Source organism: Hibiscus syriacus, unplaced genomic scaffold (genome assembly GCF_006381635.1).
Source record: "Hibiscus syriacus cultivar Baekdansim isolate YM2019G1 unplaced genomic scaffold, ASM638163v2 tig00005974_pilon, whole genome shotgun sequence".
Lineage (NCBI taxonomy): Eukaryota > Viridiplantae > Streptophyta > Magnoliopsida > Malvales > Malvaceae > Hibiscus > Hibiscus syriacus.
In genome coordinates this window covers 3,914,402-3,936,979 of record NW_024062076.1, presented here as the reverse complement: position 1 = coordinate 3,936,979, position 22,578 = coordinate 3,914,402, and the positions used below count along the sequence as shown (strand labels likewise).

Here is a 22,578-nt window from a genome sequence, read left to right as displayed (position 1 = left end):
ATGATTATTATGTATTAATATTGTATTCTTATTATAAACTAAAACAACTTTTGTGTTATGAAATTTTTTATCAACTTTACTATTTATATTTACATAATTCTGTAATGAAATTTTATAATAATTATATTTTAATTTAATTGTTTGTTCATCTTTATTTTTAAAAATTAAATATTGAAAACATTCACTGTTTTATTTCTGAATTTAAATTTTCATTTATATTAGTTCTCACATCTAATTTAACTTTCAATTTGATATCCTCAGTTAAAACCTAACTCGACATTTCTGTTTTTCACAAGCTATGTCGCTAACGATCCTTCACTTGTAGACAGAGTTCCCTCTAATTTTCATCTGCTGGTTATGGTTGCATCTCTTTCAATTCAACCTATTGAATTTGAATCAAACAAAACTGAAATTTGAGAAATACATGAATTCTCAAGTTTCTACCATAATAAAAAAAAGAATAATACATTGGCCATTTAAATTAATGTTTCTGCAAGTTGATGTAAAAGTGAGATCAAACTTGCTCACTCATTTCTCTATAAACAAGCTTAGAGACTTTGATCTCATTTTTGTAGCTTAATATTTAATTTTTTAAGCATAAAAATATCAATGTTAAAGCTTTTCGAAGGCAAAACGTCAATTATATAATTAGGGCATTAAATGCGGGATGCTTATGGAACAGGATCGAGAATTACGAAGAAAAAGTAAATCAAATTACTTCTGCCATCATCTCATTTCACAATAATTTACAATTACCTACAAAACTACGCCGTTTAAGTTTAACCCAAACTCATCTATGGGATATTCTTATCTTTAGGAGTCATCTTTGAAAATAAATATGATTTGCTACTAAAACAAAAAGACTACCAAATGGAAGGGAGGGATTCTCATCTGAATTCTTTGCTTCTTTGCGACTAGTTATTTTCCTAATCTTCATCCTTGCTAACGAATATGAATCCGAGCTTCAAAAAGCAATGGTTTAGCTCACTGTCAGTAGGACTTCCGTTTTCCTGCATCGGTGTCTCTTCTGCCTGCTTTAATGTCATTATGACTTCTTCAGGAGACGCTAACATTGTTTCCACTGTCTCGTAGACCTATTAAATGAGATGAGAAAAAGGGTAAACAGGACAAGTAGCTAAGAACGGTTTTCTTGCATGCCAAGAAACCAAATTTTCCTTGGGAAACAAACACATGCCGTTATTTGATTGGAAATCAGTCTGATATGTTTAAAAAACTGAGGGTTTCTTTTTTTTTCGAACATTAAAAGGTGCTAAATTGAAATAGAAACCCACCTGGCAAAGCTCGTCCAGTTATCGTTCCAGACATTTCTCTGGCAAGTTGCAACAACAAAGCCTTGGCACTTGTAAAACAGCTTTGATAAGTTTTCATCAGCAGGGAGCTTGTCCTCGGCTGATACAAATCCCAAACCAAGCTGAACATTACGTAATTGAAAATATTAGCATTACGAAGAATGACTTGTAAGAACAATAATATGCATCTTACAAATAAGAAAATAACACCTAATTACTGATATTTTGTCCTATATTACTTTTATTCGGGTGTGAATGTTGGATGCAAGCATGTGTATTGCGGATATATTCGTTTTTCCTTAATTTTTTTTATGTATTGCTAGGTCATATCCCTAATTTCATGTCCCTAATATGCTTATAACAGGCATTTCAAGAAGAACAAAGCCGGAGTAACAGTTCATTCAAACTATGTCACCACTATTCTTTTTTCCTAAAGTACATGTGTTTGACATTTACGGGATATCAGTATTGGAATGACTGGTGAGTAATGATATTCAACTTAAAAATAAGAAAATAAAATCATATTATTGATATTCTTTTAAGTATAAAAAACGGGATTCGTGTCTGACACATATATACCAATTTTTTTTTTTAAAAAAAGGATTCTTTTTATTTGGAATATCCTTCTAGAGTCATATCTCTAAACCCATGTTTGTATATGCATTTGGCCACAGGTATTTCATGAAAAATAGTCGGTCCAAGCAACATAGTTCTTACTGACCTAAGTTACCGTAATTCTTCATTGTTCTTAGTCACTTGAGTCTAATGCATATCTAACAGAATACGGGGATATGATCATCTAGAGAAAATTGAGCATACTCGTGTCAAGCACACCTGATCCCGACACTTGCACTTAAATTAAAGGAACATAACTGTCAAATCATGTTCTAGAAACAAAGTAGAACTACAGAGAACTCCTATTCCCATAGTTTGGATGCATAAATTGAACAGATGGTTCGAATAAGACACTATAAATAAAGAAAAGATCATATCTATCTAGGTTAAAACACTTACAAGAGAAAGAAACAATTGTTGAAAAAGATCAGTAACCGGAATGTTCTCAAAGAAATGCAGGATTCCCTCCCTAAAGCAACCATAAAACATGCCATTCTTGTAAGAAATATGCTCCCGTTATAGAAAATATATGAGTTGTAACATAAAAAATTACGAGTCCAACTTACACTGCCATATCCTCATCGTAGAGAGGTGTTTGTTTAATGGCTGGTACGGGTTTGGATGTCTCCCATAGTTCACGCCACAAATTACCTAACAAATATGCATAATTCACATATTAAAGCCAACTATAGCAAAAGTATGGTAAGCGACTCTATTAGCAGGTTTTGAATACAAACAACTAGAAGAGTATGTTGTACATGAAACATGCTACCAATACGAATCACAGAAGAATGTAATATGAGTTCAAACAAACATACTCCATTTTGCAATCAATGAATCAATGTTCTCTCATCAATAGAAAGACCTAACAAACAAGAAATTAAAATGCAGGAAACTTTAGGAACTGGGATACCAAGAAAAACCTTCTTTTTGCATTCTACTACTTAGTTGACCTCTTCTACCAGTAACATCATTGCTTGCCTCAGTTTCAATCCAATCAGGAGGAGAATGCCATCTAACAAAATCTTCTAAAACACAGCCAGGGTTTGCAGCCTAACAACAAAATTGTTGAATGAAAAAGATTAAGCATTGAAGGTTGAAAGAAGTCTCTCTTGCATCCATATGCATCTACAATAGCAGTAAGATAGAGGATATTTATTTGTGCTAAAATATCACCTTGAAACCCTGCATGTCAGAAAGGAGCCGAGAGCACCCAGCACCAACACTAACCCAAAAAAGATAAGGCAATGAGTAATAGGATAACAAGAATAATGTAACTACACAGAGTATCATGATTACCAGACAAAAAAACTGTGTTCCGTATAACAGAAAGATGGAAAAGAGAAGAGAATAATTACAAAAAATCAACATAAATAACAGCGTTATATAGGTTGATCCTGTAAGTAACCATCAATGTTTTAAAACAAAAAGGGAACTTTGATCTATATTAAAATTTAAGAATAAATCTTATGCAATAAACAGATTAAGATATTATCATCAAAAGAAAATAGTATTAGTATTCTATACTGTTAAATAATGTGCCAAGAGGTTAAGGAGTTTTTAGACAATATACTGACCTCCCTGTCCGAAGCACTAACTCCTCTGTTTCTCTAATAAGATCTTCTGTAAGCAAAGGTCCTTCCTAAAGACATATACATAAACACACTCAAGCATGGGAATAGGCTTTAAGGTAGGTAACCTACTGGTAGAATTTGCAACCAAACCTGGGTAATAGGTGAGTATATCGGTTCACCAGTTTCCAAAATTGTTAAATTTTCAATCAATTGATTATATCCCTGCCGAAGAACAAGTTCTCCAGTCTTAACTCGTGCATACAATGCAGAGCTGACGGACATTGTGCCCATAGAAACATCTGATTCTTTGATATTTGAAATAGCTTCCATCATTTCTAAATCAAATGATTCAGCTGCAATATTTTTCTTTTTCTTGATAGACAACAGTTAATAACCTGTAATTGTTGATATAAAAGACATGAATTTAGATCTAAATCAATGTGATTTAGATCTGGAATCTAAATCACATTGATCACCCAAATGATCCTTGAAAAAAAATCAAGTGCCTAAATTGTTTAAAACGTATACAAACATAAAATGAACCTCAAATGTATGCCACAGTTAAGTTAAATGTAATTTGAAAAGACTATAGTCTCATACTTTAATTGAACACCTTTGATTATCAAATCGATCCTACATCTAGATAATTTAAAAAAAAACATGATCAATTATAGAATTAAGTGTATTCTCAAAGTACAAACATGTATCAAAACAAAAATATAAATATTACAATTAACAGATTATGTTAAACAACACAATAATTAAATAAATCAACAAATTTAACTACTCATCACCTAAATATCATGACAAAGGATTTTTGATACCGTAAATCTCCTTACAACCACATAAAATGAAAACTTTATCTTCCGAAAAAAATCTGAAATTAAGTTCCGAGAGGAAACTTAAACGGTAAACATGACGTAGATTTTATCCTTGAAAGCTAAATTTGATTTAATCTTCAAGGATGAACTAAAAAGAGTAAATAAGATGAAAATTTACTCTTCAAAGAGAAGCTGGAATTAAAATCTAAAGAGTAAATTCAAACTGAAAATAAAACAAAAACTTTAGAAAAATCTGAGTTAATCTTTGTGGAAAGTCTTAATAAATTTTTTTTTATCATATCATCCTATTCCTTGTATTGTGTAAACTTTTGACACTAAAATCATCGCGACTGGAGACGAAATGACGGTGGTGTATGGCGACCAAAAATCACCAACATGGTATTTTGGCGAAGCAACATCGATGAGATTTAGAAAAATGGAAGATAAAATGGTTTAGGGCTGTATTTAGACCACAACTTAATGGCCTAACTACAATGTTGTATTTAGAACATTGTTCCAATGCATCTGAGTCCTTGAACTATTTATCATTGTGTGTCATTTGAGTAGAACTGTTGCAGCCTTGCAGGTCAAGAAAGGGAACAACGCTTATCCCCTTTAGTAAATAGAGCATAATATAGTGGCGTGATTCGATCATGCAATAAATTTTAAGAAATTTGAATATTTTATTTTGTTTTACTAAATTGTCTTATAAAAGTGGTGTCACATCTCGAAATTGAAATTGGAAGTTTTAGTAATAAATTCAAATTGATTAAATAAAACTCATACTTCAATGATTTAACTTTAAAATTTTACACTTAAATGATTTGATTGAAATGATATTGAACTTCAAAGACTTAGATGCATATGAATAATGTTAATTGAAGGTTAAATTGAATAATATCAAAACTATGAACCTATTAGAGAATAAGAACTAGTGTGCAGTTACTGTGGTTGGCGTGTAGCTGAAGTTGGTGTGTTGCATGTAGCTGAAGTTGGTGTGTTGCTGAAAGCTTGTGAAGTTTGTTTGAGCTGTTATCAAAGCTGTTAAGCTTGCCAGCTAGGAGACGGTTATGTCAGCTAGGCTAGTAGTCGGTTATAGTTTTACCTATATAAGCTTGTCATTGTATTGTTGAAAAGAAGTGAAAGAGAATATACTTTTGTTTTACTTGTTGTGAATTTCTTAACATGGTATATTTCGCGAAAGATCCTGGAGCTTGCTTGGATGCGTTCTGAGGGGTGTGCTTCGGCTGCTGCGTTTGCTCTTTCGTGTGGTGCTTCGTTCGTGGCTTCTTACAGTAGTGTTAGGATGTTTACCAATAAGAAGGTGAATGTGGTTCTTGACGAGATGAACTTCCTTTTATGGAAACAACAAGTTCTTCTTACTGTAAGGAGTCATCGCCTTGAACGATTGCTTACCAGTGAGATGTAGCCCCGCCTGCGATGATTGCTGATGAGAATGGAACATTGATCTCTAATGAAGCATATGAGGATTTTGTTGCTCAAGATAGTTGTGGCCTCCTACCTATTGTCTACCATTAGTGCTCACTCGTTACCTCAATTTGTTAGTGCTGAAACAGTTGCTGCTATTTGGAGTACGGTACTTCAGTTCTTTGCTAATAGATCTACAACTTCTATTATGAACTTGCACTATAAGTTACAGTCTCTTAAGAAGGGCGATGATATTATACGGGTGTTTCTTACTAGGGTTAAAGAAGTTTGTGATGCCTTGGCGTCGTGTGGCAGTCATGTTCCTGTTGTGGACCATATTGCCAATATTCTCAAAGGGCTTCCAAAGGATTATTAACCATTCATAGCTGTCATAACTTATTGTGGAGATTCTCTTCCCTTAGATAAAGTTTATATTATGCTTATTGATGCTGAAACACAACTTGTTGGGTTTGCTACTCAGGAGGAGGGTGGTATTGCCAGTGCTCATGTTGCTCGTGGTGCTGTGGTTGGTCTTGATGGTGGTGGTCACCATCAGCCACAACGGTTTTATACTGGTGATCGTTCTAAGGGCCATGGTCGAGGGAAGCCACGTGTCTATTGTCAACTTTGTGGAAAGGTTGGGCATCTGGTCAACAAATGTTGGCACATGTTTGATGAGATGTTCACCGGTATTACTGATGATGGTGGTCAGTTTCGTTCTAAGTAGGATTCAACTAATGCACATGCTGCGGTTAGTGACACTTTTTGTTGTGATTGCTGCCATGCTAAGAAGCGTGATGAGTTGCCTTTAGCTCATGCAGATCTTGCTTCTACATCTAATTAGTGGATGATAGATCCAGGTGCCACGAACCATGTCACGCCTAAGTCTAAAAATGTCAATCCTCAGGTTGATCACTTTGGTCCAGGTAATTTAGTTATGGGAAATGGTGTTTCATTGAAGGTTAATATGGTTGGTACTGTTGTGTTACCTTCTTCTTCTCGTCATTTGTTCTTAAATGATCTTCTGTATGTGCCTGGTGTAACGAACAATTTGCTTTCGGTTTTAAAGTGTGCTAGGGATAATGGAGTTTACTTTGAGTTTTACTCAAATGCCTGTTATGTTTGTGATATCTCTATGACTGAGGTCATGTTTATATGAAAGGTTAAAGACGGTCTATATGTGTTTTTAGAAGATTGCTCACTAGGTGTTTGTAATAAAGGATATGCTAATGTTTCTAATACTCATGACTCTAGCTTATATGATGTACGACATAGACGTCTAGGTCATGTCAATTATAATACTTTAGTCATAACTTGTAAGGTCATTGATATAAAAATTCCTTCGAATGTTAATGGAAAATGTGATGCTTGTTGCATTGGCAAAAATCATAAGTTGTTGTTTCCTTCTTCTACTTCTATTTATAATACTCCATTTGAGTTGGTGTTTACTGACCTATGGGGTCCTGCTCATGTTGCTTCCAGAGGATTTAAGTATTACTTAACATTTATTGATGCATATCCTAGGCACACTTGGATTTATTTCCTGCAAAACAAGTCTCAGGTTGTTTCAGTGTTTCGATTGTTTCATAAACTGGTTATGAATTAGTTTAGGGTTTTTATTAAAGTAGTTTAGAGTGATTGAGGTTGAGAATACAGAATTTTATCCCCAGTTTTACTATAGGATGACATTGTGCACCGCCTTACCTGTCCTCACACTCTGAGCAGAATGATGTTGTGGAGATGAAGCATATGCATGTCATTGAACTTGCTTTAGTTCTACTTGCTCAAGCCTCTATGCCTGTGCAGTATTGGCTCTATGCATCCATGACTACAGTTTATACTATTAATCGATTATCAACTAAAGTGCTAGGAGGAATATTACCATGTGAGCAACATTTTAGGAAGAAATCGGATTATGCTGCAATGAAAGTGTTTGGGTGCAAGTGTTTTCATCTTTTAAGGTCGTTTCAAACAAATAAACTTGAGTTTCGATCTCAAGTGTGCACGTTTATGGGTTATAGCCCTCAAAACAAAGGATATATTTGTCTTGCCTCAAGTGGGAGAGTTTATGTGTGTCGTCATGTAGTTTTTGAAGAATCTGTTTTTTCATTTGCAAGTTTTTCTAACAAGTCTCCTGCAGCATGTGTATCTGATTTATCTATAAATGAGTCAGTTGAACTAGAATTTGTAGCTGATATTTCAAGGTTACAGGCAATAGCTGCTCAACTTGATTTTTCGTTGACTGACCTGGGTGCTGCTGAGTCTAGTGATACACTGTAGAGATATGTGCAGGTTGAGTTAGGGAGTTCTGAGTCAACACCTGTAGTGGCTGGTGAACGTTTTTCTACAGTTAAGTCTGATGAAGTTTTGGCTTCTAATAATCAGATAATTGTACAAGTTGTTAATGTTGTCACCAATATGCCTGAGCATTTAGCTACACCTGCACCTGCAATGAATAGTCACCCTATGCTCAGGAGGAGAAAGTGTGGCATTTTTAAGCCTAAAGCATTTGTAGTGACTTCTGAAACTGTGGAACCTATTAATGTGTATGAAGCGTTGAGGTATTCCAACTGGAAAACAACAATTCATGTTGAGTTTGATGCTTTGCAGCGTAATGGCACATGGACTATGGTGAAGTTACCCCCTGGACGATAAGTTGTGGGGTGTAAGTGGCCTTTTAAACTGAAAACTAATCTTGATGGTTTGGTTTATCGCTACAAGGCTTGGTTGGTTGCTAAAGGGTCCTCTCAAGTCCCAGTACATGATTTCAATGAGACCTTTAGTCCGATGGTTAAGTTTGCTACACTTCATGTTGTTTTGTCTCTTGATGTGGCTCGACAGTGACAACTGCGTCAAGTTGACATTAATAATGAAATTTTAAATATAGATATGCATGAGGAGGTGTATATGCAACAACCTCCATGGTTCGAACAATATGCCGAGGATGGCAGTCAACTTGTGTGTAAACTGCACAAGGCATTATATGGACTGTGTCAGGCACCTCGCAATTGGTATGCTCGATTAAAGAAATGTCTACTTCAACTAGGGTTTGTTGAATCTAAAACTGATACATCACTGTTTATTCGTAATAACATGAGTGTTTTTACATATATGTTAGTGTATGTTGAAGATATTGTCATTACTGGAGCTTCAGATGTTGAGATTGATGATATAGTTCAATGCTTGGGTGTTGCTTTCTCATTGAAGGACCTTGGAGAACTTAACTACTTCCTTGGTATTGAAGTTAAGAAATGTGGGGAATCTCTTTTTCTAAGTAAACACAAGTTTATACTTGAGATGTTGATGAAAGCTAATATGAATACAACTAATTTTGTGCTAACGCCTATGACACTAACCAAGTGGTCACGAGATGCTAGTGATCTGCTATGTGATGCTAAGTAATATCGTAGTATTGTTGGAGCGTTGTTGTGTACTTGCTACACTCACCCAAATATCACATTTAGTGTAACTAAAGTTGCATAGTATATGCATGCCTCATGTTAGGATCATCTTCTTACTGTAAAACAGATTCTTCGTTATCTTGTTGGCACACTTGATTATGGATTGTTGTTGTCTCCCTATAGTGTGGATGTGAGGGTGACATCATTTGCTGATGCAAATTGGGGTGGTAGTCCTGATTATAGAATATCGATATCAGGATATTGTGTTTTTGTAGGCGACAACCTTGTTTCCTAGACCTTCAAGAAAAAAAAGTCTATTTCAAGATCCACCATGGAGACATAGTATTGTAGTGTTGCAGATGTAGCAACTAAGGTAACTTGGGTCAGCGCACTTCTTTCAGATATGAGGCTTACACAACAGAGTGTACCAGTAGTCTGGTGCGATAATAATGGTGTTGTTACCATGAGTAGCAATCCAGTGTACCATGCAAAGACTAAGCACGTTGATTTGGATGTGCATTTTGTGAGGGAAAAAGTCGTTGCTAAACAAATTCTTGTCAATTATGTTCCAGCTAGTCATCAAGTTGCATATGGGTTTACTAAACCATTGTCCAAATCTTCGTTTGAGCAATTTCGATCCAAAGTGCAGGTTTTCTCATTTGGAAGGAGAAAGAAAAGAGTAGGAAGAATATTAGAGAATAAAAACTGGTGTGCAGTTACTATGGTTGGTTGTAGCTGAAGTTGGTGTGTTGCTGAAAGCTTGTGAAGTTTATTAAAGCTGTTATCAAAGTTGTTAAGCTTGCCAACTAGGAGACATTTATGCCAACTAGGCTAGTAGTCGGTTATAGTTTTACATATATAAGCTTGTCATTGTATTGTTCAAAAGAAGTGAATGGGAATATACTTTTGTTTTACTTGTTGTGAATTTGGTGTTCATTGAAGATTAATTTGAATGATATCAAAATTAGGAACCCGATTTAGGAATATTTATAAAAAAACTTTATATTTACCCCTACCTTTTAGAAAAGAAATCATTCGACCAATAGATTTATTAATTCATTTTAAAAATTAATTTTTCTTTAAAATATTATTTTGAGTTTTATATTTGTTGCTATTATTTTATTAAGGGTAAATTATTCATTTAGTATTTAAACTATTAGTTTTAGTCCATTTTAGTACCTAAACTTTTAATGTTTTCAAAATCGTACCCAAAGTTTAGTTTTTGTTTCATTTGTACCTTGTTCAAAATTTAACGTTAATTTTTTTTAAAAAAAATGAAAGTTTAGGTACTAAAACGGACCAAAACTAATAATTTAGGTACTAAACGTGTTAAATTTTAAATGTTGAGGTACTAAAATGAAAAATAAATTAAACATTATGTATGACTTTAAAAAAAATCAAAATTTAGATACTAAATATGTAGTTTCTACTTTTATAAATTATTTTTTTATTAAACTAAAAGTGATTACAAAATTCGTCTGCTTTAATTAAGCTTATAGTTATTATTGAGTGAATTTCTCAAATAATGTAGTGAAAAAATTATTTGCTCGAATAATGCAGTCGACAAATTATTTCATGAAATAGTATGAATGCTACAGTAAATCTCGAAGACGCGTTGGAGTCCAGCCATCGAAACCCCTCGAAGAAACATGGCAATCCATGCATCCCCCGCTTTCATTTTCCTCACGTCCTCACGTGCATGGATGGTCGAAGTCTTCGAGGTTTACTGTAACATTCACCCTATTTCATAAAATAATATGTGGAATGTATTATTCGAGTAAATAAATTTTTCTACTATATTATTTAAGAATTCGGCTTGTTATTATTACTTACATACGTGGCCTCTAAAAAAATAAAAATTAATTTAATCATTAAAGAAATAAATTAGTTCGTACATTTTTATTAATTAGTCAAATTAAATAATTGAGACGGTTGAATCTCAAGTTCACTTCAAATCAGAGGGTTAAGTTGAAAAGGGTGATAAATTAAAACCCCTTCCTTTCTCATTAGCGATCAAATTTAAGCGCCAAAAATATGGAGGAAGAAATGGATGAATCCGAGGCCGTCCCTCAGGTTGATTTCACTTCCAAGCTTATATTTCTTCGATTTTTGTTTTCTGTAAAACCTGTTTGGTTGCTCTGAAAATGAGAGGAAAAGAAAGAAAGAAAACAAAGCAAAAGAAGTTGAAAATGATTTTTCTCGCTCGTTTTATGTTGCTTCGTTTTCAAAGTAAAAATAAAAAACTGAAACTCTCAACATTCAAGTTTTAAGGTTCTCTCTCTTTTTGGCTATCTAAGGAAAATAGAGAAGCGTGATTTTTAGATACTATGTTTTTTAAAGTTTGTTTTCTGATTTTGGCTTTAATCGTTTTGATTTCCGCACTTTTCGCTGAATTTCCATCATCCAAATAGAGTAGAATCACGTGTTCATTCCAACCGGCTTTAGAACACCTAAATCTTCCATTATTCGTTGGCCCATTCGCTGAATTAAGGAATTCCAGAACATTCAATTCATGCAACCGCATTTCTTTTAATAAACTTTTTTAAGTTTATTTGATTTCTTTTGTTGATGTTTATTTGATCACGGATAATGTTACTTTTTAAGTTTGTTTTGGTCCTAAGAAAAAATTGTCTCCAGTAAAGATGTTATGATTGATTTTTTGGCTTGCTTGGATGGATCTAAATTATGCAGGTCTTCATGGCTTGCATTCACCACGGTCATCGGTGAGCTTCATCTTTGATTTCTGTTTTTTTCTCCATTTCCTTATTCTGCATTTAACTTGTGGAAAAGAAAATGGTAGATTTAACTTTTGGCAAGAAAAAACAAACTCAAAAGTAAGTGCAAACATGAAAGATTTCGTTAAAGCTTTTGGTTATGGTCTATGGTAAGAAAATTGATGTCTGGAACCTGGAACCTGGAACCTGGAACAATTGGTTTTTTTCTCAAACTCCTCTGTGCAGAATTGGAATTTCCTACTATGATTCCAGTATTCGTCAGCTTAATGTAGTAGAAGTTTGGGATGATGGTAGCTCAGACTTCGCACTGATTGAACTTAGTATGCGTTTCTTGTCTATCTTATTTTCATTTAGTCAGTTCAAACTTCTAATTGATCATTATCTGACTCTTTGTTTTTCTCAATTTGAGTGAAATATCAAGCAAATCCGGTGATTATATATACAAGTACAAGAACTGATGACTCTTTGTTTGATTCTTATATAAATCATCTTATCAGCCTGTGAACCTTATTTACTCTCTGAAGTGATACAGATGGAATTGGGGGAGGCTACCACGGTGAAGCTTGTTAAAAGCTCGATATTCACATATGAACAAGCGTGGCACAGGTATCAAATGGACACTAAATTATAATTTGGCATCATTTTGTTGATGTCTCCAAGATTATATAGATAGAAATGAACTTCTAGGATGACTAAATTTCTAAATTGAAGCATTTAATTTTGGGTTCATGTCTTCATCATTGGAAATCTCAAAATACTACCAGCCAGTCCCTACCATTTACATGTTGGTTTTTTTGGCAAAGTCTCACATTGGTTGTGTATAAGGAGGAGAGGAAATTCTTTTGTTATAAATAAAGCCATCATCCTCCTTAGTTAAGTATCCCACAAATATAAGCCTTCTTCATTATTAAAGGCTATTTGTACTCTTTCTTTCTTTGTAATATTTCCTCTACTAGTGAAATATTATTTTAGTAGTGTTCGAAGAGGTAGACATAATTTTGGCCTAACCTCATTAAATTTTGGTGTTCTCTTTATGTCTATTTAATAGCTATTGTCGGGTATAGTTGTTGTTAATTATTGTCATATTAAAATTATTTGTCTTGATAGTTCTGTAAAGTGGGTTTTAACCCTTCATTTTTCCTGGGAATCTACCTTAGTGTGATTTTTAATACAATCGTTTTCACACTAGTCACCTAGATAATAGTTTTCAAGGTGAATTTATTATTAATGGTGGAAATTAACCCGAATTCCACAACAATTGGTATCAGCGCTCTTGGTTTATTTTAGTATGCTCTGTGGTTGCGGCTTAGGCTGATCTTTCTCATCAGAAAAAATTTCCTTGAGATAATTGGCATTCCGCATTGACAGCTATTAAATAGAATTTGTAGTAAAAATGACAGACGCAATAAAAACATCCACATCGTCGTCAACAGCTGTGGCAAATGTTAGATTTTTTTTAATGGCACCGGTCATTTCGGCATGTGGCAAAGTGAGGTTCTAGATGCCCTATTTCAGCAGGGTCTAGACATTTCTATTGAAGGAAAGAAATCAGATGATGTTGAGGAGAAAGAATGGAAGAGGATCAATAGATTGACATGTGGTACTATTCGACCGTGTCTTTCTAGAGAGCAGAAGTATGCATTTTCTAAGAAAACTTCTGCAAGTAAATTGTGGAAGGTATTGGAGGAGAAATTTTTGAAGAAAAGCGGTCAGAACAAGCTTTACATGAAAAAGAGATTGTTCCGCTTCAACTATGTATCAGGTACTACTATGAATGATCACATTACTAGCTTTAATCAGCTGGTGACTGATCTGATGAATATGGATGTGACTTTTGAAGACGAAGATCTGGCTCGGATGTTGATGGGATTACTTCCTGATGAGTTTGAGTATCTTGAAACTACTCTACTTCATGGGAAAGTTGATGTGTCTCTTAGTGAAGTAACTGTTGCCTTGTATAGTTATGAATTGAGAAAGAAAGACAAACAAGAAAACACAAGTGTCGAAGCAGAAGCTCTTGTTGTTAGAGGCTGTTCGAAGAGTCAAAATTAAGGAAGGAGAGGGAGATCGAAGTCAAAGTCCATATTGAGCAAAGATGAATATGCCTTTTGTCGAGAAAAAAGGCACTAGAAGAAAGAATGTCCCAGGCTAAAGAACAAAGGCAAACCTGAAAGGGGAAAGGCTGTCTCGGAATCAAATGTGGTCGAGTATGATGATGCAGATTCAGATTTCGCATTCGCTGCTACGCCATCAACCAACTGTTCCAGTTCATGGCTGTTAGATTCAGCTTGTAGCCACCATATGACCCCTAATAGAAAATGATTCTTTGATTTTAAAGAACTAAAAGGTGGAATTGTCTACACAGCAAATAATTCCTCTCTTGACACACTTGGGATTGGTTCAATTCACTTGAGGAATCAAGATGGATCAATCAGAAACTTAACAGGTGTCCATTATGTACCAGATTTAATGAGAAATCTCATCTCTGTGGGAACCTTAGAGTCAAAAGGTTTAGAAGTGAGGGCAAAAGATAGGATTATGAGGATTATCTCTGGTGCACTGGTGATAATGAAGGGAATCCGGAAAAGAAACAATGTGTATTACTTTTTGGGTAGTACAATTATTGGGACGGCAGCAGTGGCAGTTTCTACTGATGAAAAGAAGTCAGAAGCAACCAGTTTATGGCATATGTGCTTGGGGCATGCTGGTGAAAAATCCTTGAAATTACTAATAGATCAAGGATTATTGAAGGGTGCTCGGGCTTGCAAATTAGCTTTTTGTGAGCATTGTATTAAAGGGAAGAAGGCGAGGGTGAAATTTGGAACAACAATCCATGATACTAAAGGTATTTTGGATTATGTTCATTCAGATGTATGGGGGCCTTCCAAGACAACTTCATTGGGAGGAACACACTATTATGTCACCTTTGTTGATGATTTTTCCCGTAGAGTTTGGGTGTATACAATGAATACAAATGATGAGGTGCTAGGATTTTCCTTAAATGGAAAAAGATGGTGGAGACTCAAACAGGCAGAAAAATCAAACGTCCCGTACAGACAATGGTGGAGAGTATAAAAATGATCTATTTCTAAAAGTCTATGAAGAAGAAGATATTGTTAGACACTTCACTGTCAGATCTACATCATAACAAAATGGGGTGGCAGAGCGAATGAACCGGACATTAGTGGAGAAGGTTCGGTGTATGTTGTCTAATGTTGGGTTAGGCAAATAATTTTGGGCTGAGACTTTGGCCATTGCTTGTCATCTTGTCAACCGCTTACCATCGACTGCTATTGGTGGTAAAACACCATTAGAGGAATGGTTTAGAGAACCTGCTACAGATTATGATTCCTTACATGTGTTTGGTTCCACTGCATACTATCATGTTAAGGAGTCAAAGCTGGATCCAAGAGCAAATAAGGTGATCTTTATGGGGATCATCTCTGGTGTGAAAGGCTATCGTCTTTGGTGTCCAGAAACAAAGAAAATAATCTTCAGCAGGGATGTTACCTTTGATGAATCTACCATGCTGAGAAAGGTGACTTCAGAAAAATTGGAGCAGACAGATGGAACTCCCAAACAGGTGGAGTTTGAAGGGAGCAGAATTGACCCAGCTAGTAAAGAAACTGATGTTGACTATCCTATGGTAGAAGAAGAGTCAGATGAAGAAGAGGTTCAGACCCAAGAACCTCCACAGCAACATGAATCAATTGCACTCAGAAAGGGTAAGAGGGCCATTAGACAACCTGCTCGTTATGCTGATATGGTCTCTTTTGCATCACCAATTGCAATTGATGACGTTCCTGCCACTTTTAATGAAGCAGTCCAAAGCTCAGAACATAAAAAGTGGAGGATCGCCATGAATGAAGAAATACAATCCCTTCAAAAGAATCAGACGTGGAAACTAGCTAGTCTTCCGAAGGGAAAGAAGGCAATTGGGTGCAAGTGGGTATATGCAAAGAAAGATGGATTTCCTGACAAGAATAACATCCGTTATAAAGCAAGATTGGTGGCTAAAGGCTACGCTCAAACGGAGGGAGTTGATTATAATGAAGTATTTTCTCCAATTGTAAAACATTCCTCCATCAGAATTTTGTTGGCTTTGGTAGCATATTTAGATTTAGAACTAGTTCAGATGGATATAAAAATTGCATTTTTACATGGAGACTTGGATGAGGAAATCTACATGACTCAGCCAGATGGATTTAAAGTTGCTGAAAAAGAAGAGATGGTGTGCAAATTAGAAAAATCACTGTACGAATTGAAGCAATCTCCAAGGCAGTGGTGCAAGCGATTTGACAAGTTTTTGATAGGGAAAAAGTACACAAGAAGCAAATATGATCATTGTGTGTATTTACACAAGCTACAAGACGGATCATATATATATCTTCTTCTTTATGTTGATGATATGTTGATAGCTTCCAAGAGTCAGACAGAAATTGCAAAACTAAAGACTCAATTGAACAAGGAGTTTGAGATGAAGGATCTTGGTGAAGCGAAGAAGATTCTAGGCATGGAGATATCAAGGGATAAGAAATTTGGGAAGCTTTGTTTGTCTCAGAAAGAATATCTGAGAAAGGTACTAAAACGTTTTGGCATGAATGAGAAGTCAAAACCAGTTAGTACACCTCTTGCTCCTCATTTCAAGCTCGGTGCATCCATGTCACCTAAGGATGATGCAGAACAGGAATACATGTCAAAGGTTTCGTATGCAAGTGCTGTTGGTAGCTTGATATATGCAATGGTGTGTACGAGACCCGATATTTCACAGGCAGTTGGGGTTGTGAGCAGGTATATGCATGATCCTGGAAATGAGCATTGGCAAGCTGTGAAATGGATTCTGCGGTATATTTTGAACACCGTAGATGTTGGTTTGGTCTTTCAGCATGACAAACAAGATGGTCATTGTGTAGTTGGGTATTGTGATTCAGACTATGCAGGTGATTTGGACAAGCGTCGATCAACTACTGGTTATGTGTTTACATTTGCAAAGGTACCAGTCAGTTGGAAGTCCACCTTACAGTCAACAGTGGCTTTGTCTACTACAGAGGCAGAGTATATGGCAGTTACATAGGCTGTGAAGGAGGCAATTTGGCTTCAAGGGTTGCTTGGTGAATTAGGAATGGAACAGAAGCACATCAAAGTGCATTGTGACAGTCAGAGTGCTATTCATTTAGCAAAGAACCATGTTTACCATGCAAGGACGAAGTATATCGATGTTCGATATCACTTTGTACGAGAGATTCTAGAAGAAAGTAGAGTCATAATCCAGAAGATTTGGACCACTGAGAATCCTGCTGATATGTTGACAAAAGTGGTAACTGCGGTCAAGTTTAAACATTGTTTAGACTTGGTCAATATTGTTACAAATTGAAAGATGAATTTGCAGACACTCTGAAGATTGAATTTTTGAGAGATGTGTGTAGAATTTGCTAAGGTGGAGATTTGTTGGTTTTTTGACAAAGTCCCACATTGGTTGTGTATAAGGAGGAGGGAAAATTCTTTTGTTATAAATAAAGCCATCCTCCTCCTTAGTTAAGCATCCCACAAATATAAGCCTTCTTCACTATTAAAGGTTATTTGTACTCTTTCTTTCTTTGTAATATTTCCTCTACTAGTGAAATATTATTTTAGTAGTATTCGAGGAGGTAGGCATAATTTTGGCCTAACCTCGTTAAATTTTGGTGTTCTCTGTATGTCTATTTAATAGCTATTGTCGGGTATAGTTGTTGTTAATTATTGTCCTATTAAAATTACTTGTCTTGGTAGTTCTGTCTAAGAAAAGTGGGTACCATTGTGACTCCTCCTCTTTCCTGAGAATCTACCTTGGTGTGATTTTTAGTATAATCGTTTTCACACTAGTCACCTAGATAATAGTTTCCAAGGTGAATTTGTTATTATTGGTGGAAATTAATCCGAATTCCACAACATTACAGCAGCAAGGAAAGCCCAAGATTCTTTTAATCAATTTTCGTACTGATACTTGACCATAAGATTAACATTCACTGGATGCTTGACTGAAAAGCTCCTACGTTCTGTCATCTGAAGCATAGTATCGAACTTAAGGGAGACATGGTAAATGGTTGGTCCCCAATATTTGGAATAAGTCAACTAACTAATATGGCAATATACACATTCATGCTTCATATTTGCTGGGTATGGATTAATTGGAAGAATTTATTATTCACTCAGTACATTAGTTCTTATTGTGAACTAATATGATAATATACACATTCATGCTTCGTATGAACTAATATGGTAATATACACATTCATGCTCCGTATCTTTCTCATCATTTACACCTAAAACGATGTTCGCCAATTCTAGCTTTAGTCATTGAAATTTCCTGTCACCCTTTTCTTTTATGTTTTCTTATTTGGCTTTTATAGGTTGATATACCTCCGAGTAACAGGAATGGATGATGGGTTAAACATCAAGGAGAGATTTTGCTATGTATGTCTTAAAAATATGATCCTTTTTCTTTGCATGTGATTATTTACGCCACCAGTCCTTGATAGCGTAATCTCCTAACTAGATTACGTAATTTTATGTACTCCATTGGCTGCCATGTCTGATATAATTTTATTTGCACAAAGATTACATAATTTCAGCGCCAAGTCATGGTTTATAGAGTTTTATGAAATTTGCAAATATTTCTATAACATGATAATGTGTAAGTCATAAAAATATGATTCGGGGTTTTAAATCACGGTTCGAAAACATGATTTTGTCCGCGAAATAGCGGTTTCGCCGCTGTCCGAGTTACTCGCTACACCCACAATAGTGTCCGCGACGGCCGTAATAGCGCCCACTACGGCCATAATCACGGTAAACTCAAAATAACCGAAAATGCGACGTCGATTTGAAACCTGATATGATTCATTTTTTTGCATGTGATTATTTACTCCACTGGTCCTCGATAGTGTAATCTCCTAACTACGATACGCCAGTGGCTGCCATCTCTGATATAATTTCATTTTCTCTAAGATTACATAATTTCAGCATTAAGTCATGGTTTGTAGAGTTTTATGTAATTTGTAAATATTTTTTTAATATGATCATGTGGAAGTTTCAAGGTTTCTGTGGAACTTTATGAAAATACTGTCACATTCACTAAATAGTAAAGTCAGTATTCGGCATTTTCTATATGCTCCTTTAACTTGTTCAACTCTTTCAGAACCAAGTGAAGTTGTGTCTCCTTTGCTAGTACTTTCTGCAACTCGACAACAAAGAATTTTTAGACAAAAAAGAGAGTTAAACTACGATGCTCCGACTCTTCATTTACTAGAGGCATTCGTGTCCAACAAATATTCACTCACATCCGAGTAGTTGTAACATAAGTTTAATAATAGTACTGATCACGCAATTTTCATATGACTAGATTTCCCAGAAATTTATTCCTCAAGCTCCGATTGTTATATTTCGATATTAATATTTATCATCCGAGTTGAAGGTCTACAGTCGAATGCAGAAACAAAAGAAAAACATGAATGTGCAATAAATATTCTATCCAAATCAACACTAAATTATACAATGCCTTGAAACAACAATTCAGGTGAAAGACAGAAGTTCCAGGAGTCATTTACCTCTGCAGAATAAGCTTCTGCCTTCTTTATGGCGGGGTTTTCCCCGGAGAAAGCACCTTCACCAAAAAGAGTGACGGCATCTTTAACAGATTGAAAAGGCGCAGTAGTGTCTATCTCCCCGAACTCCACTTTCGGAGATCCCGTGACATTCTGGGTCTCCCCTGGCGATCATAATGCTTTGCTTGTTTATTAGTTCTCTGAAATTCAAAAGCAAAACTCAAAAAATGGCACGGCACGGCATCGATCACAATATAAAACATCCAACATCCAAACATGTCTCGGCTGAAACAAAGCAAATTATCATCCCAAACAAACTTTTGATTCTTTGAAACCATTACAAACCAAAAGACCTTAATTTATCCCAGTTGAGAAGAATATCATACCGTAGCAGCAGGAGATTCTTTGGCTTTGAATCAGGGTATTATTCAAGAAGAACAGGTTGTTCCGGCTCGAAACTGCAAGAAGAGCAGGTAGACTCGCTCAATAACAATCTAAACCGGTAACTTCAAGCAAAAAATCCTCATGATCCGAAAGGGCCAATACATTCAATGAAAACATATGAATAAATACGCCATATATTACATAACTCATGCTAAGGCACAATCACATGTTCGAGAAGTAACAATTTCTTGTATAATCATTTAATTTCAACTGAAAAGTTCAAGCTTTCACAGATATGTTGCTCGGGCTCTTCATTTTCTTCAAAATACTCTGACCCAGCAAATACAGGGAAATGTTTAGACAAAAAAATTTAACATATTCATATCAAACACTTACTAGTAGTGGTATCCACCACTCGAATTCGAATCCAAGTAAACATAGATTCATATAATATTAGTAGTTGTATCCACCACTCGTTCGAATCCAAGTAAACATAGATTCATATAATATTAAGTCAAAATTAGTTAGCAACATCATAACAAAAATCACATTATGAGTGAAGCAGACCATACCTTAAATGTTCTTGTCAAGTCTTCAAACAAACACACTATCAAATCACCTCCTTGTCCTTAAGATTCAAGACCATCAATCTTTAAACGTTTTCCCCAGCAATCCAAACCATAAACCCTAACTCAAGATCAAAGAGAAAACAGAAGAAATGTCTTTTAAAATATTATAGAATTAATAGAGATCAGAAATGGAACGACTCAAGCAAAAGTCAAAGAAAAGCCAAAAACTTGAAAAGAATAAATTACTTACATTTTAACAGCTAAACCCAACAAAAAAAAAAGGACCCTGATAAAAATTCCAATAACAAAAGAACGTTCATAAAAGGGTGAAAAATCAAATAATCACCTTCTCTAAAAGGCCTTCACATCTTTATGATCATCTTCTTTGATCTGCACACTATTGCTTCATTCACTCAAAAACATCCTTTCAATCCTTCAACCTAAAGTCCAAAACCCACCAAGAAAAATAAAAACTTGTGACAAGAATCTCCCAAGAAAGTTAAAAACTTGTGACAAGAATCTCCCAAGAAAGTTTGATTCAAAAAAAATATTCTCCCCCAAGAAAAGAAAGTAGGCTTCCTGGAAAAGAAAATTTCCTGAGTTTTAATCCGAGAGAACTTTACTATGTTACCGTTTTAGCATTATTGAAGGATTCAAACAGTAACTGCGGCAAAAGCTACAGAGAGAAAAAGTAAGAACATTCGAAAGCTGCATTGAGGGGCAAAATTTTATGTATCAGAGAGAAAGAGAGGATAAAAGAAATGGAAAAGGCTGTTCCTTTTCCTTTGATTGCCTTTTCCTTTGATTGTGATGGAGAGAGACAAAGAAATGGGATTTCCAAGGATGTTACTTTTTGGACAGTTATGTGGATTGTCTTAAAATGAAAGGGTAGTTCTGTCGGAAAGACACTAGCAGAGGAGCAGAAAGGAGAACGATGCCACGTTCAATCCATCACTGGAAGAGATGAGTGAGTAGCGACAAAAATGAAATTAAAGGTGCGTTTGGTTTCGTAAGATTACAGGTGGAAATGTAAAATTATCATAGAATAAGATTATTGAAAATGTTTATTTTGTATTTGGTTGGTTTAGAAGGAATGTAAGAGTATCGTGTTTGGTTAAAGAAATAAAAGATTATTAGAATGTATATTTGACCAAATTATCCTTATTTTATATTTATTTTTTAACAAATTAAAAAATATTTATATATTTTCTTTAAAAAAATTTAAATTCATAAAATTTATATTTTTTTACAAAATTGAAAATATAAAAAGGTTTAATGAAGCGATAAAATTTTATTTTAATCCATGAACTTCATATAAAATTTTAATTATAAACTTTTTTTATAAATCTAAAATAGTTTAAAGATAAATTTGTAATTTAACCTTCATAGAATTTTTATTATTCAATGACAGAAGAAAGATATTTTTGAAAAACAATTAAGGGCGTTTTAGTCCAAAACGCCGGTAATCCAACAATACCTAAGGAAAGGGAGGTAATGTCATTCTCGGTAATATACCAAAAAAAATCTACTATTGGTAATAAAACATTACTGGGAATGAGATTCCCAACCAACCAAACATGAGAATGTGGATTTCATTTCCATGTGAATCCCACATTCCTTGATCTAAACACCCCTGAAATGTTAAAAAAGACGTTTATGAATCCTAATTCCTTCATGTATCATCTCTCTCTACAAAAATAATATTTTTTATAAGTAAACTACATAAGAGACCACTAAATTATGATAAAAATTAATTTGACGGAGGTGGTGACATGATCGTTAAAATATTTTAGTATAATTCACAATTGATCCCTATAACTTATATATTATTTCAATTTGATCCTAATTTTAATAAATTAAAATAAAGTTAACAATAGAATTGGGAGGTGTCACGTTTCATTATTCAATTGGATGACTAAATTTATTTTAATTTATTTTTAATTCTCTCTTATTGGTGAAAAATAAATATGCACAAAAGGTAGGTGAGATGATTTGAACCCAGGTTGCTTGACTAAAATTTTGATAATCAAACCATTGAGCTAATCATCCATTTGATTTGCTTTAGACAACAAATAATATATATATTGTAGCTCAATATATAAATGATTTACTCAAAATTAAATAATATTTTATATATCTTAAATTTTTAAAATTATAT

At 34.7% G+C, this 22,578-nt stretch overlaps 1 protein-coding gene and 1 long non-coding RNA gene across 2 annotated transcripts; both read right to left on the bottom strand.

Moving 5' to 3' along the window:
- Positions 1-730: 730 nt before the first annotated feature.
- Positions 731-4,739, bottom strand: LOC120200423 (rab3 GTPase-activating protein catalytic subunit-like). Its single transcript, XM_039201282.1, is given in 11 exon segments — positions 731-1,094; positions 1,293-1,312; positions 1,315-1,432; positions 2,325-2,394; positions 2,492-2,576; positions 2,849-2,978; positions 3,102-3,150; positions 3,503-3,567; positions 3,650-3,867; positions 3,870-3,957; positions 4,713-4,739. Coding segments are annotated over 11 exon segments (1,038 nt in total). The 3' UTR covers positions 731-926.
- Positions 4,740-19,017: 14,278 nt separating this feature from the next.
- Positions 19,018-21,398, bottom strand: LOC120200442. The gene is made up of 5 exons (XR_005523534.1): positions 20,767-21,398; positions 20,424-20,538; positions 19,854-19,925; positions 19,471-19,667; positions 19,018-19,097 (listed from the first exon to the last, which is right to left on the bottom strand). It is a non-coding gene; the product is annotated as an uncharacterized LOC120200442 (long non-coding RNA).
- Between the last annotated feature and the right edge of the window lie 1,180 nt (positions 21,399-22,578).